Source organism: Heteronotia binoei, chromosome 20 (genome assembly GCF_032191835.1).
Source record: "Heteronotia binoei isolate CCM8104 ecotype False Entrance Well chromosome 20, APGP_CSIRO_Hbin_v1, whole genome shotgun sequence".
Taxonomy (NCBI): Eukaryota; Metazoa; Chordata; class Lepidosauria; order Squamata; family Gekkonidae; genus Heteronotia; species Heteronotia binoei.
In genome coordinates this window covers 31,778,269-31,793,724 of record NC_083242.1, presented here as the reverse complement: position 1 = coordinate 31,793,724, position 15,456 = coordinate 31,778,269, and the positions used below count along the sequence as shown (strand labels likewise).

The 15,456-nt window shown below is 48.9% G+C and overlaps 1 protein-coding gene across 1 annotated transcript in view; it reads right to left on the bottom strand.

Annotated features, from left to right (window-relative positions):
• Positions 1-4,430: 4,430 nt before the first annotated feature.
• The window catches only part of MICALL2 (MICAL like 2), an 84,821-nt gene continuing 73,795 nt past the window's right edge, over positions 4,431-15,456 (bottom strand). The window contains 4 exon segments of the mRNA XM_060260603.1: positions 4,431-4,527; positions 6,879-6,925; positions 12,374-12,488; positions 13,601-13,674. Of these exon segments, the coding sequence (XP_060116586.1) occupies positions 4,442-4,527; positions 6,879-6,925; positions 12,374-12,488; positions 13,601-13,674 (322 nt within the window). The 3' untranslated portion in view covers positions 4,431-4,441.

Sequence of the window (15,456 nt, the reverse complement as noted above, 5' to 3'; positions counted from 1 at the left end):
GTCATTGGGTTGTTTATTACTGTTCTATTTATTAATGTGCCATTGGTCATTGTGTTGTTAGCTGCCCTGAGCCTGCTTCGGCGGGGGAGGGCGGGATACAAATAAAATTTTACTTACTTACTTACTTACTTTATCCGTTCTAACCCGACTGCTCAGCAATTTCATCGAGTGCCCACAAGTTGTATTGTGAGAAAGGGAGGAAAGTACTTCTTTCTCTACTTTCTCCATTCCATGCATAATCTTGTAAACTTCTATCATGTAACCCCTGCAGTTGACGTTTCTCCAAGCTCAAGAGCCCCAAGCGTTTTAACCTTTCTTCATAGGGAAAGTGTTCCAACCCTTTAATCATTCTAGTTGCCCTTTTCTGGACTTTTCCCAATGCTATAATATCCTTTTTGAGGTGCGGTGACCAGAATTGTACACAGTACTCCAAATGAGACCGCACCATCGATTTATACAAGGGCATTATGATACTGGCTGGTTTGCTTTCAATTCCCTTCCTAATAATTCCCAGCATGGCGTTGGCCTTTTTTATTGCAACCACACGCTGTCTTGACATTTTCAGTGAGTTATCTACCACGACCCCAAGATCTCTCTCTTGGTCAGTCTCTGCTAGTTATGCTCTCACCCCCCCCCCTTCCCAGTGTATTTTCTGATTGCCCCTCTTCTCTCCTGCACTTGGGCTTCATCTCCCATTGCCCCCACCCCCTGCGGCAGCCATTTTATGACTGTGTCCACTACCCTGTGTGAAAATTCCAGAGTTGCCCACAGGCTCAAAAAGGTTGGGGGCACCTGACTTATGGGCGTAAATGGAAGACTGCCCTCCACCCCTTCATTATACTTGCAATAATATGTATTTACTTATTTGTTTCATTTATACCGCATCTTTCCCCCGAATGCAGAACCAAAGTGGCTTTCATTGTTCCCTTTTGGCCTCACAACAAACCTGTGAGGTGGGTTCGGCTGAGCGTGTGTGACTGGCCCAAGGTTACCCAGGGAGATTCCACGGCTGAGTGGGGATTCAAACTCAGGTCCTCTCAGATCCTAGTCACACTCTAACCCAGGTGTGGCCAGACTTGCTTAATGTAAGAGCCACACAGAATAAATGCCAGATGTTTGAGAACCACGAGACAGGAAGGAAGGAAGGAAGGAAGGAAGGAAGGAAGGAAGGAAGGAGGGAAGGAGGGAGGGAGGGAGGGAGGGAAAGAAAGAAAGAAAGAAAGAAAGAAAGAAAGAAAGAAAGAAAGAAAGAAAGAAAGAAAGAAAGAAAGAAAGAAAGAAAGAAAGAAAGAAAGAAAGAAAGAAAGAAAGAAAGAGGGGGGGAGGGAGGGAGGGAGGGAGGGAGGAAGGAAGGAAGGAAGGAAGGAAGGAAGGAAGGGAAGGAAAGGAAAGGAAAGGAAAGGAGGGAAGGAAAGGAGGGAAGGAAGGGAGGGAGGGAGGGAAATGGATGGTGTGGGTGGAGGGAGGGAGAGGTGGAAAGAAAGTGACTAACTTTCAATGCATTTTTCAAGCCTGTTATGCAGGGGGTTGGACTAGATGACCATGGAGGTTCCTTCCAACTCTATGTTTCTAAGCCAACAGCTGGCTTGGCTTGGAGAAGTGATTTAAAGAGACAAATGCCTTCTCCAAGCTGGCCAATGGAGTGGTGGGGGGCTTCAAGAGCCACACAATATGCGTGAAACATAAGAGAAGCCATGCTGGATCAGGCCAATGGCCCATCCAGTCCAACACTCTGTGTCACACAGTGGCCAATATATACACACACACACTGTGGCTAATAGCCACTGATGGACCTCTGCTCCATATTTTTATCCAATCCCCTCTTGAAGCTGGCTATGCTTGTAGCCGCCACCACCTCCTGTGGCAGTGAATTCCACATGTTAATCACCCTTTGGGTGAAGAAGGACTTCCTTTTATCTGTTTTAACCTGAAAGAGCCATATGTGGCTCCCGAGCCACAGTCTGGCCACCCCTGCTCTAACCACTACGCCGCGCTATGTTCTAATAAACAGACAGATCCCCTTTCACACCCACGCCTACTACCAACGGTCTCTCTCTCTCTCCAGCTGCCAGGAGGGGCCCTGTTTAAAATTCAGACATCGAGAAAAAGCCTCTCTCATTCCCAGCCGGCACATTGAAAACAATTTTACAAGCCCACTCCGTTTAAATCATTCTTGATTTAATATAAACAAGTGCAAAAATAAAAGCCGGTTGCAATATCAACAGACTAACTATACAGACGCACGTGTCGACGCTGGTTTTTCCCCTACTCCCTTTATCCCCCACCTTTCCTCGGGTTTCCTCTCCTCCCTCCCCTTGGTTTTAATAAGCTTCCTGAGTTTTTCCCCCACCCCTTTTAAATCTAAAACGAAACCGGTCCCCTTTTGGTAGTCAAAAGGGAGTTGCACCGCCACCTGGTGGACAAGGAAATGTTCGCATTGGGGGCCTGCCCATAAACGGGGTTTGGGAAATGAGACCGGTAACACACGAACCCTGCAAAAAAACCTTGCAAGGAATAGGTTGGTCCGAGACCCAGAGACGTCCTGTGACATTAACAGCTGCTCGGGCAGAGAAATTTATAACCAGTGCAATAGAAGTGACAGAGCCAGATTAACAATTAGGCCAAGTAAGCTATGGGCCCCCACACCTGGAGTGGCTTCTCTCCCATTCCCCCCCCCCCCTGCTTGCAGCCCTCCCAGCCTGCACGCGCAGCCAGCAACTGAGCTGCTCTTTGCCCGACTTGCCTGGTGCAGTTGCTGCTGGCGTTGTCGCCAAGTTTGCCTCTCTCTGCCTCTCCCCCGCAGCTTAGTAAAAGGGGCTTTTTAAGTAGGTTCCTACAGGCTGTAGCAGGGGCCATGGGCAGTGGGGCGGGTGCTCAGACTCTGAGATAATTTGCGAGAGGTCCCCCAAGATTTCAACTGCCTAGGGGCCTCCATAGGGTTTAATCCGGCACTGGGCGGTGATAGAGTGGGCTTTCGAGTGGCAGCTGACTTCTTGTGACCTCAGAAGAAATACACAAACCTTCAGTTATCCCCTTCTGATATCCCCACATTTTACCCCAAACTCAACTGACATCCACAGATCACTCAGCACGGGGTGGCTGGTGTTTTTCTAACAAGGCCCCTGCACCTCAGCAGTGTTACGCAACAGGCAGAAATTCAACAGGTGCAATTTCCCCCTGCCTGCATGCCAGGGTGGAGAAGGGAAGTTTGCCAGTGGGCCATAAAGAGAAGGTAGGAAAGCGATGGCCCATGGGAGAATTTCCACTGGCTTTTTGAGCGGCCTGATTTGTGGGTCACATTGGCCCCACCGACTTCATAGTCGGTGAGCAGCTAACACTCTGAGAATAACGGTTAACAGCTTGAAGGCCAACGGCCGCAAAAAGCTGTGAGGTGGGAGAGAGAGCCATAGTTTCGGCCTGCTTTGGAAGGCTTCGAGGGGAAGGCTGACACTGTCGCAACCTGACTCTGAGCCCTCCAAAGCAAGTAGAGATTCAAATGTGCCTATTGAGCTAAAAACAACCTGTCAGCCACTGATCTCAAAGCACAAATGTCCTGCCAGAATGAAGACAGCATTCCATGCGCCAAGTCCAAAATCAGTTGTGGGCAAATTATTTTTCTGGATCATTATCGTTTTCCTCGTTGAGGAACCTTGCTAAAAAGTATGGACAAACCCAGAGTCCTCTGGAACGTGGTTTGAAAACTGCTGCTGTAACGCTTCTGAGGAGGAGCCATCAAGCTTCCTGCGGCAGAAGTTTCTTCTTTCCCCCTCAGAAGCCGAGTTGGCCAAAGAGCGGCCATTTTGCCAAGCGCGGAACTGGATACAACTCCTAGACTTCTAAAACGTTCTCATTTGTGCATCCTGTGGTAACGTCTAGTCCCACAAAACGTATCATCAGAGGAAGGAAAACAGGTGGCATCATCGCACCACACCATGGGTTATGTAGTACTTCAGTGACACAAAGAAAGGGGAGACGAAGGCTGCCATTTCCAGTGGAAGTTCTGCATCACCCGTCACGTCTCGTTTCAAGCAAAGGCTTCCAAGTCTGTTGTCTGGATGTTCCTCAAGGCATTACGGCCACGGCAAACAGCCAGATCATGCCAAATCAGGAAGCGACGAGGCCTTTCCAACTAGATCCAAGCGCTGAGGAAAAACTCGGATAAATGAATGAGTTGCTAGCCAGCAGATGGCGACAAAAGGCATCACACTGGTTTCGGAGGAGTGTCGATTCCTTCTCGGAAGGCAGGCGGAGTGAATTCGGCTGGAAAGATCACCCTTTATTCCCCACTTGAGCTTCCTTCTGATTTCCAAGCAGGGTGGGGGTTGACCTGGAGAAGAGGCCTCAGGTTTTCCCATCGCAGGGTCCACACCAGCAAATGGCAACAAAAATTACCCCTCGTCTCCCATGAATACAAGCACTGAAATCGGACAACACGCAGCTCCTAGCTCTTGATTTTCAGTTGCAGTATTTTAAATAAGCCGAACTTGACTTTCTTCTTTTCACCTTCCTGGCTGCTACGAGGCACGTCTGTGGAGGAAGGGCAGGGAGGGAATTGCCAACTGTGACTTTATTTTTTAACAAGCAAAGTTATCAAGGAGGTTATAAATTCAGTGTTCTGTCCACAGAAGAAGATATTGGATTTATATCCTGCCCTCTACTCCGAATTTCAGAGCAGTTCACAATCTCCTTTCCCTTCCTCTCCCACAACAGACACCCTGTGAGGCGGGTGGGGCTGAGAGAGCTCTCCCAGAAGCTGCCCTTTCAAGGACAGAGTCTTAGAGCAGCCTACAATCTCCTTTGCCTTCCTCCCCCACAACAGACACCCTGTGAGGTGGGTGGGGCTGAGAGAGCTCTCCCAGAAGCTGCCCTTTCAAGGACAGAGTCTCAGAGCAGCCTACAATCTCCTTTCCCTTCCTCCCCCACAACAGACACCCTGTGAGCCGGGTGGGGCTGAGAGAGCTCTTACAGCAGCTGCCCTTTCAAGAACAATTCCTGCAAGAGCTATGGCTGACCCAAGGCCATTCAGCAGGTGCAAGTGGAGGAGTGGGGAAAATCAACCTGGTTCTTCCAGATAAGAGTCCGCACACTTAACCACTACACCAAACTGGCTCTCTACACCAAATTCCACTCTCTAGAGCTGCCTCGGAGCATTTCCCTTCTCCATTATATTCCCCTGCCTTTCTGACCCTGTGGGCACCTTTCGAATTCTGGCAAAGTGTGGCGGGCACAAAATGGCTGCTGCTAAATGGCTGCCCCGGGACGTGGAGCCAGCCACAATACGGTAATTCCTATTTTGTTCTGTGGGGCTTACTCCCAGGAAAGGAGGGCATCCAGCCGGCAATCTTCAGCTTTTTCAAAAAGACAGGTTTCCTCCCACCAGCAACATAATGCCCACTCTCTGCACGACCAGGTGACCAACATGGATTCAAAGTCACTGCCTTATAGCATAGGCATTTGGGGAGGGACGGTGGCTCAGTGGTAGGGCATCTGCTTGGGAAGCAGAAGGTCCCAGGTTCAATCCCTGGCATCTCCAACTAAAAAGGGTCCAGGCAAGTAGGTGTGAAAAACCTCAGCTTGAGACCCTGGAGAGCTGCTGCCAGTCTGAGTAGACAATACTGACTTTGATGGACCGAGGGTCTGATTCAGTATAAGGCAGCTTCATATGTTCATACCGTCTGATGGACCATCTTCTCCCATTAGTTCCTGCCTGGAACTAAGATCACAAGGAGAGACCCCCCCCCCGACCATCCCATCAATCAAAGAAGCTCCTTCAGTGAGTACACCAGACAGGGCCTTTTTGGTGGCAGCCCCATGATAATGGAACAACCTGCCCAGGAGGTGCACCTGGCCCCCTCACTTTCAACCTTTGGAAGGCAGTAGAAGACAGTTTTATACAGGACTGGATTGATTAAAGCAGACCTAAACTGAGGTTTTAGATTTTGCTCTTTATGTTTTATGTAATCTATGTTACATATTTTATTAATCTGGCACTCTGTAAGGAAGAAAGGCAGCCAATCAATATTTTAAATAAATAAATAAATAAATGGAAAAAATAAATCCCGCCCCCAACCCAGCCTACAATCTATCATTTTAACGCGGGGAGAAAATGCATGACGGAACCACAACAAAATCAAGTGATGAATTCAATTTCTCTCACTATAATTCTTTCTAATTTATGCTATCCCCTTTTTCTCTTTTTATTTAAATATTCCCTTTCGTTTGGCTTGGGATGAAGCAAAGCATTATTAGCTTAGGGGTCAAAAAATTCTAGCCCAATTATCATATCGATTGATTGATGACTGATCAGCGAACTGGACGTTATCTTAAATACTAAATAAGATGTTCTATACCACAGTAACTTATGCATAGTAGAATTTTGTTACATATGGAATAAATCTACTTGATACTACTTCATCCAACAAAGTTCTGTATAACTTGGAATTTTAAAATAAACTTATCATGTTAAAAAAAAAAATAGAAGCAGCAATGAACTGATCACGTGCCACACAATAGCCAGAATTAGTACTGGTGAAATAGCTCAGAATCCCAGGAATTTCCCACAGGACAGAGTCTCAGAGTAGCCTACAATCTCCTTTCCCTTCCTCCCCCACAACAGACACCCTGTGAGCCAGGTGCGGCTGAGAGAGCTCTTACAACAGCTGCCCTTTCAAGAACAATTCCTGCAAGAGCTATGGCTGACCCAATGCCATTCCAGCAGGTGCAAGTGGAGGAGTGGGGAATCAAACCCGGTTCTTCCAGATAAGAGTCCGTGCACTTCACCACTACACCAAACTGGCTCTCTACACCAAATTCCACTCACTAGAGCTGCCTCGGAGCATTTCCCCTTCTCCATTATATTCCCCATGCAAAGGGATTACCAAGTTTCTGGATCAGGGCGGCCATCTCTTTGTCCTCCTCCAGCTCCTACAGAAGAAGAAGAAGAAGATGATGATATTCTATGATTCTATGATTTATATCCTGCCCTCCATTCTGAATCTCAGAGTCTCAGAGCAGCTCACAATCTCCTTTATCTTCCTCCCCCACAACAGACACCATGTGAGGTGGGTGGGGGCTGAGAGAGCTCTCCAGAAGCTGCCCTTTCAAGGACAACCTCTGCCAGAGCTATGGCTGACCAAGGCCATTCCAGCACCTGCAGGTGGAGGAGTGGCGAATCAAACCCGGTTCTCCCAGATAAGAGTCCGCACACTTAAACACTACACCAAACTGGCTCTCCAAAGTAGAGAGGGTGACGCTTAGAGAAATCTCAGAAACTGGCTCTCAGGAAGGAAGGGAGGGAGGGAAGGAAGGAAGGAAGGAAGGAAGGAAGGAAGGAAGGAAGGAAGGAAGGAAGGAAGGAAGGAAGGAAGGAAGGAAGGAAGGAAGGAAGGAAGGAAGGAAGGAAGGAAGGAAGGAAGGAAGGAAGGAAGGAAGGAAGGGTGGTTAGAGAAAGGCCCCCGCAGCCAAAATCTCAGATGCTTGGCTGGAAGCAGCAAGAGAGACATACGTCGGGCCTCGAAACTCTCGGCATCGTGAAAACATAAGAGGAGCAACTCCACAAACGGGGGTGAGCAGGTGACAACGTGGCAAGCCAAGTTCCATGTTGGTAAGAATAAAGGCTATACACATTAGGACCAGCGTTCCCTCTGAGCTGAGTGCGTGTGAGCCAGTGCACATTTTTTTAGCCTCCGGCTCGCAGTTTTTTGTCTTAGCTCGCGAAAAATGGCCCCAGAGCACACTAATTGATGCAGCAGCTCACAACTTCAATGCCAGTAGCTCACAAAGCAGAATTTCTGCACACAAGACTCCACAGCTTAGAGGAAACATTGATTAGGACCAGGGTGGTTTTTTTTTGAGCAGGAACGCAGTTCTGGCAGGCTTAGTGTCAGAGGGTGTGGCCTAATTTGCAAATGAGTCCCTGCTGGGCTTTTTCTACAGAAAAGCCCTATGTGAAACAATGGAGATGTCGGGGTGTGGCCTAATATGCAAATGAGTCCCTGCTGGCGGGGAGGGCGGGATATAAATAAAATTTTATTATTATTATTATGCTGGGCCTTTTTTTACCAAAAAAGCCCTGATTAGGACAAAAAAATCCCAACTTCAAGTATCAGCTAAAGGGGTCTGAACTTGCAGAGACTGAGAGGGGGGAGAGTGGACAGCTCCAAGACTTGTGACAGCTTGGACCAGTTCTGCTATGTGGAATCTCAGCTGCCCCTGAAGGCCAGCCAATCCCCTAAGAGCTTACAAGGCTCTTTTTTGTAAGCTCTTGGAGGACTGGCTACATCATGGGACAGTGGCTCAGTGGTAGAGCATCTGCTTGGGAAGCAGAAGGTCCCAGGTTCAATCCTCGGCATCTCCAAAAAAGGGTCCAGGCAAATAAGCGTGGAAAACCTCTGCTTGAGACCCTGGAGAGCAGGAGAGGGACGGTGGCTCAGTGGTAGAGCATCTGCTTGGGAAGCAGAAGGTCCCAGGTTCAATCCCTGGCATCTCCAACTGAAAAGGGTCCAGGCAAAAAGGCGTGAAAAACCTCAGCTTGAGACCCTGGAGAGCCGCTGCCAGTCTGAGTAGACAAGACTGACTTTGACGGACCCAGGGTCTGATTCAGTATAAGGCAGCTTCATATGTTCATATGAGCATAGGGGAAGGACAGTGGCTCAGTGGTAGAGCATCTGCTTGGGAAGCAGAAGGTCCCAGGTTCAATCCTCGGCATCTCCAAAAAAGGGTCCAGGCAAATAAGCATGGAAAACCTCTGCTTGAGACCCTGGAGAGCAGGAGAGGGACGGTGGCTCAGTGGTAGAGCATCTGCTTGGGAAGCAGAAGGTCCCAGGTTCAATCCCTGGCATCTCCAACTGAAAAGGGTCCAGGCAAAAAGGCGTGAAAAACCTCAGCTTGAGACCCTGGAGAGCCGCTGCCAGTCTGAGTAGACAAGACTGACTTTGACGGACCCAGGGTCTGATTCAGTATAAGGCAGCTTCATATGTTCATATGAGCATAGGGGAAGGACAGTGGCTCAGTGGTAGAGCATCTGCTTGGGAAGCAGAAGGTCCCAGGTTCAATCCTCGGCATCTCCAAAAAAGGGTCCAGGCAAATAGGTGGGAAAAACTTCAGCTTGAGACCCTGGAGAGCCGCTGCCAGTCTGAGACGACAAGACTGACTTTGATGGACCGAGGGTCTGATTCGGTATAAGGCAGCTTCATATGTTCATATATGGGGGTGTGGCTGAATATGCAAAGGAGCTCCTGCTGGAATTTCACCCGTTTCTGACTAAGGTTGAATTAGAATGGATATATGGCAAGGTAATTACTAGCACACTGCAAGAAATAAATCATTTTTTTTTAAAGGTTCAGGTGAGCTTTCACCCAAAGAAGAGGCTGCCCCTCGCATCCCTGCATGATGTATAATTCTGGCCATAATCTGCTGCCAGTCAGGATGGATAATACTGCCACAGCTCTCTGTGTTGTTGTTGTTCAGTTGCACAGTCGAGTCCAACAGCTCTCTGTATAGTACTACAAAAGCAAAGATTGCCAATACCAGGAAACAATAAATTCCCTCTCTCCCTGAAAGCAGGGAGTCTCAGTTCTAGGCTTGCCTCCCTTTAATCACAAAATATGTCCAGATCAAGGATTCATGCAAGGGGCACCCTCTTCTGAGGGCAAGGATTCTCCCTCATCGCAGCATATTTTTGATAGGAACAAACAGTATCTCGTGACGTAGACAGAGAACAGCATTCCCTGACCCCAAAAGAGTCTGCCCGCAGCAACACTGCATGAGCTCTGGACAGCCTTCCTTCCAGACAGTCTTCAGCAAGAGTAGGCATCTCTACCATGTCTGGATTATTCACATTCAGAGGAATGGAAAGACTCAGCCTCAGAAGACAGACGCCCTTCATGCCTCTGTATGAGTCACTGTTCTGCATTTTCCCAGGCCCACCCAGACATGCAGAGGCATAGGAGATGGGTAAGAACCTAAGAGAAGCCATGTTGGATCAGGCCAATGGCCCATCCAGTCTGACACTCTGTGTCACACATTGGCCAAAAAACCCCAGGTGCCACCAGGAGGTCCATCAGTGGGCTAGGACACTTGAAGCCCTCCCACTGTTGCCGCCCCAAGCACCAAGACTACAGAGCATCACTGTCCCAGACATAAGAGAAGCCATGTTGGATTAGGCCAATGACCCATCCAGCCCAACACTCAATGACCCATCCAGCCCAAAAATACCAAAAAAGGGTCCAGGCAAAAAGGTGTGAAAAACCTCCGCTTGAGACCCTGGAGAGCCGCTGCCAGTCTGAGAAGACAAGACTGACTTTGATGGACCAAGGGTCTGATTCAGTATAAGGCAGCTTCATATGTTCATATGAAAGGGCGGGATATAAACTTAAATAAACTCGGAACTTCCTTGATGGTCTCCCATCCAGGTACTAACCAGGGCTGGCCTTGCTTAGCTTCAGAGATCTGATGAGATTTGGCTAGCCTGGGCCTTTCAGCTCAGGGCAAAAGATACATATAGGTCATTTGGTCATTGCCTGCCTCTGCGTAGTAACCCTGGGCTTCCTTGGTGGTCTCCATCCAAGTATTAACCAGAGCTGACTCTGCTTAGGTTCTGATGAGATCTGGCTAGCCCGGGCCATCCATGGATCACGGAGGTGTTCTTTTTCACAGTTCTTCATCGCAAACTAGAACCGCCTAGTTATCTACTGTATTAATGATACTATATTATTGTATGATATTATGGCTATAAAAAAGGTAGTCCCCTGTGCAAGCACCAATCGTTTCCGACTCTGGGGTGACGTCGCATCACGATGTTTTCACGCCAGACTTTTTACAGGGTGGTTTGCCATTGCCTTCCCCAGTCACCTACACTTTCCTTTTACCGACCTCGGAAGGATGGAAGGTTGAGTCAACCTGGAGCCGGCTACCTGAACCCAGCTTCTGCCGGGATCGAACTCAGGCCGTGAGCAGAGAGCTCGGACTGCAGGACTGCAGCTTTACCACTCTGCGCCACGGGGCTGCTATTGTTGCTGTATAGCCCCTCGATGTTTTTATTGTGTTATCATGCTTGATGTTTTTACATTGCCATCGGCCTGTTAGCCACCCTGAACCCGCTTCAGTGGGGAGGGCAGAGTACAAATCTAATAAAATAAAATAAAAACAAAATTCAGTTTCACCTTAACGACTTATTTCGGCATGAGTTTTCAGGGGTCACAGCCCCCTCTACCAGACAGATATGTGATGGAAAACTGCGCTGTGAAATTTTAATTAAATGGCCACAGTATTGATTGAAAATAAGGGGCGCTTCCAGAATTCATTCGCAAACAGTCTCCTGACTCCTTTGGGCAGAGTTCAGAATTAATATCCTAATTCCAGTGGCGCCCAATGAACCTGCCCTAAAGTCAGAGGTCTATTCTGATCAGAAGTGGTTCTCCAGGGATTTAGGTGAAGCTCTTTCCTGACTACCTGATTTTTTTAAATGGGAGAAACTGGGAATTGAACCTGGGGCCTTCTGCATGCCAAACAGCTTCTCTACTGTTGAGCCAAGCAGGGCTTTTTCTGTAGCAGGAACTCCTTTGCCTATTAGGCCACACACACCCTGATGTAGCCAATCCTCCTGGAGCTTACAGTAGCAGGAACTCCTTTGCATATTAGGCCACTCACCCCTGATGTAGCCAATCCTCCTGGAGCTTGCAGTAGGCCCTGTACGAAGAGCTCTGTGAACTCCAAGAGGATTGGCTACATCAGGGGTGTGTGGCCTAATAGGCAAAGGAGTTCCTGCTGCAAAAAAAAGCTCAGGCAATATAATAAAAAGTAGAGACATCACCCTGCCAACAAAAGTCCATATAGTCAAAGCGATGGTATTCGCAGTAATACTGTATGGCTGCGAGAGTTGGACCATAAGGAAGGCAATGCGCAGAAGAATAGATGCTTTCAAGTTGTGGTGCTGGAGAAGACTCTTGAGAGTCCCTCGGACTGCAAGAAGATCCAATCAGTCAGTCCTAAGGGAAATCAACCCAGACTGTTCCCTGGAAGGTCAGATGCTGAAGCTGAAGCTCAAATACTTTGGCCACCCAATGAGAAGGGAGCACTCCCTGGAGAAGACCCTGATGCTGGGAAAGACAGAAGACAAAAGAAGAAGGGGATGGCTAAAGATGAGATGGCTGGACAGCGTTACTGATGCAACTAACAGGAATCTGAGCAGACTTCAGAGGATGGTGGAAGACAGCAGGGCCTGGCGTGACTTGGTCCAGAGGTTTGCAAAGAGTCAGACTAGACCGTCCGACTGAACAACAACAACAAAAACTCCTCCATTAACAGGATCTAAACCCCCGTGCTTGCTTTTTTCTATCCCTTGGAGAGCCAGAGAACACGTCCATAGCCTCACCTGATCCGGTCCTCGTCCAAGTTCTCCACAATCTCATTCCGGCCATCAATGATGGCCAGATAGGACTTGAGCAGTTCTTCTTCTTGGGCTTTGTCCTTGGGGGTCTTCAGGGATTCTGCACGGGAGAGGAAGAAACCAGACACAACAGGTTCATTTCTATCCACAGGGCCTGAAATACCCCCCAACTGGGGAATGATGAAGATTTCAAGTGAAGGGGACTCAGATGGAGTTTATTGACTGGTTCCGGATTCCTGCGGAATCTGGAGAAGAGGAAAGAAAAAAAAATGAGGTAGACAGGGCTTTTTTTGTAGCAGGAACTCCTTTGCATATTAGGCCACACCCCTCTGAAATAGCCAGTCCTCCAAGAGCTTACAGGGCTCTTCATACAGGGCCTACTGTAAGCTCCAGGATTGGATACATCAGGAGGGTGTGGCCTAATATGCAAAGGAGTTCCTGTTACAAAAAAAGCGCTGGAGGTAGGGAACAAAAAGAGAACGAGACATTGTAAAGGAACAAGAAGCAGCAGAGTGGAAGATAGGAAAGAGGAGGAGGAGGGGAAAGAGGAAGATGAAGAGGAGGTGGTGGAATTCACTGCCACAGGAGGTGGTGGCGGCTAAAGCATAGAGCCTTCTAAACTCTTGGAGGATTGGCTACATCAGGGGTGTGTGGCCTAATATGTAAAGGAGCTCTTGCTAGAATTCCAAGCTCTGGGAGGATTGGCTACATCAGGGGTGTGTGGCCTAATATGCAAAGGAGCCCCTGCTAGAATTCCAAGCTCTTGGAGGATTGGCTACATCAAGGGTGAGTGGCCTAATATGCAAAGGAGCCCCAGCTAGAATTCCAAACTCTTGGAGGATTGGCTACATCACGGGTGTGTGCCTAATATGCAAAGGAGCCCCTGCTAGAATTCCAAGCTCTTGGAGGATTGGCTACATCAGGGGTGTGTGGCCTAATATGCAAAGGAGCCCCTGCTAGAATTCCAAGCTCTTGGAGGATTGGCTACATCACGGGTGTGTGCCTAATATGCAAAGGAGCCCCTGCTAGAATTACAAGCTCTTGGAGGATTGGCTACATCAGGGGGTGTGGCCTAATATGCAAAGGACCCCTGCTAGAATTCCAAGCTCTTGGAGGATTGGCTACATCAGGGGTGTGTGGCCTAATATGCAAAGGAGCTCTTGCTAGAATCCCACCTCCGTTCTCAAGGAAAGATAAAAGCAAAAGACTCACCGGGTTTATTCATGAGGTTCCGGAGTTCGGTCTCGATGTTCCACTGCCTCTCCTCTAGTTTCTGTTGTCTTGACCTGTTTTCCAAAAAGGAGGGGGGGAAAGAATGTGATTAGGGCACAGGGATTTGCAGGCCACCAGACCACTCAAAGGAGCCCTTTTTATATATACTGCCCTACGTGTGAAGGACAGGTTGAAGCCAGGACTCTCTCTCCGGATGACGGGCGCTCTCCTACTATGACAAAGACTCTGATTTCTACTTGAGAGCCAGTTTGGTGTAGTGGTTAAGTGTGCGGTCTCTTATCTGGGAGAACCGGGTTTGATTCTCCACTCCTCCACTTGCACCTGCTGGAATGGCCTTGGGTCAGCCGTAGCTCTGGCAGAGGTTGTCCTTGAAAGGGCAGCTGCTATGAGAGCCCTCTCAGCCCCCACCCACCTCACAGGGTGTCTGTTGTGGGGGAGGAAGGTAAAGGGGATTGTGAGCCGCTCTGAGACTCTGTCCTTGAAAGGGCAGCTGCTGTGAGAGCCCTCTCCAGCCCCACCCACCTCACAAGGTGTCTGTTGTGGGGGAGGAAGGTAAAGGAGATTGTGAGCCGCTCTGAGACTCTGTCCTTGAAAGGGCAGCTGCTGTGAGAGCCCTCTCCAGCCCCACCCACCTCACAGGGTGTCTGTTGTGGGGGAGGAAGGGAAAGGAGATTGTGAGCCGCTCTGAGACTCTTCGGAGTGGAGGGCGGGATATAAATCCAATATCATCTTCTTCTTCTTCTTCTACTTTGTATTGAAGGAAGGGAGCTCTGACTCTCAAAAGCATATAACCTCAAAATCTTGTCGGTCTCTCGGATTCTAGCGGCCTTGAGTCTTATTCTCCTCCTGCAGACCAGTACGGCCACCCTCTGAAATGATCTGCATTGGACCACAGCAGATGGCTGCCTCCAGTGCCCTGATATATTCTCCTCTGAGCAGCAGCAAGGGGTCCTGGTTCACTGCAGATGTCAAGAATGATACTTGGGGGGGTGGGGGAAGGAAAAAAAGAAAGAAAGAAGGATTTTGTGCATGTACACTAAGGTTCAGTCATAGGCCACAGAGGTGGTGGAGAAGGAGAAGAACAGGAGGAAAAGGAGGAGGAGGAGGAGAGGAGAAGGATGGCGACATCGGATTTATACCCCGCCCTTCGTTCTGAATCTCAGAGTGGCTCACAATCTCCTTTCCCTTCCTCCCCCACAACAGACACCCTGTGAGGTGGGTGGGGCTGAGAGAGCTCTCCCAGAAGCTGCCCTTTCAAGGAGAGAGTCTCAGAGCGGCCTACAATCTCCTTTCCCTTCCTCCCCCACAACAGACACCCTGTGAGGTGGGTGGGGCTGGAGAGGGCTCTCCCAGCAGCTGCCCTTTCAAGGACAGAGTCTCAGAGCGGCCTACAATCTCCTTTCCCTTCCTCCCCCACAACAGACACCCTGTGAGGTGGGTGGGGCTGGAGAGGGCTCTCACAGCAGCTGCCCTTTCAAGGACAGAGTCTCAGAGCGGCCCACAATCTCCTTTCCCTTCCTCCCCCACAAAAGACACCCTGTGAGGTAGGTGGGGCTGAGAGAGCTCTCCCAGAAGCTGCCCTTTCAAGGACAACTCCTACGAGAGCCATGGCTGACCCAAGGCCATTCCAGCAGCTGCAAGTGGAGGAGTGGGGAATCAAACCAGTCCATGCATTTAACCGCTACACCAAACTGGCAAACTTTCTAATATTTCCTGCTGCAGAAAATAAACAACACATATAAAGCAGACAGATGGAAATCTTCACTGTGGCTACATAGGAAAAAATAATTTAAAATGTATGATGGGAGTATTTTATTATGACAATTAGAAGAAGC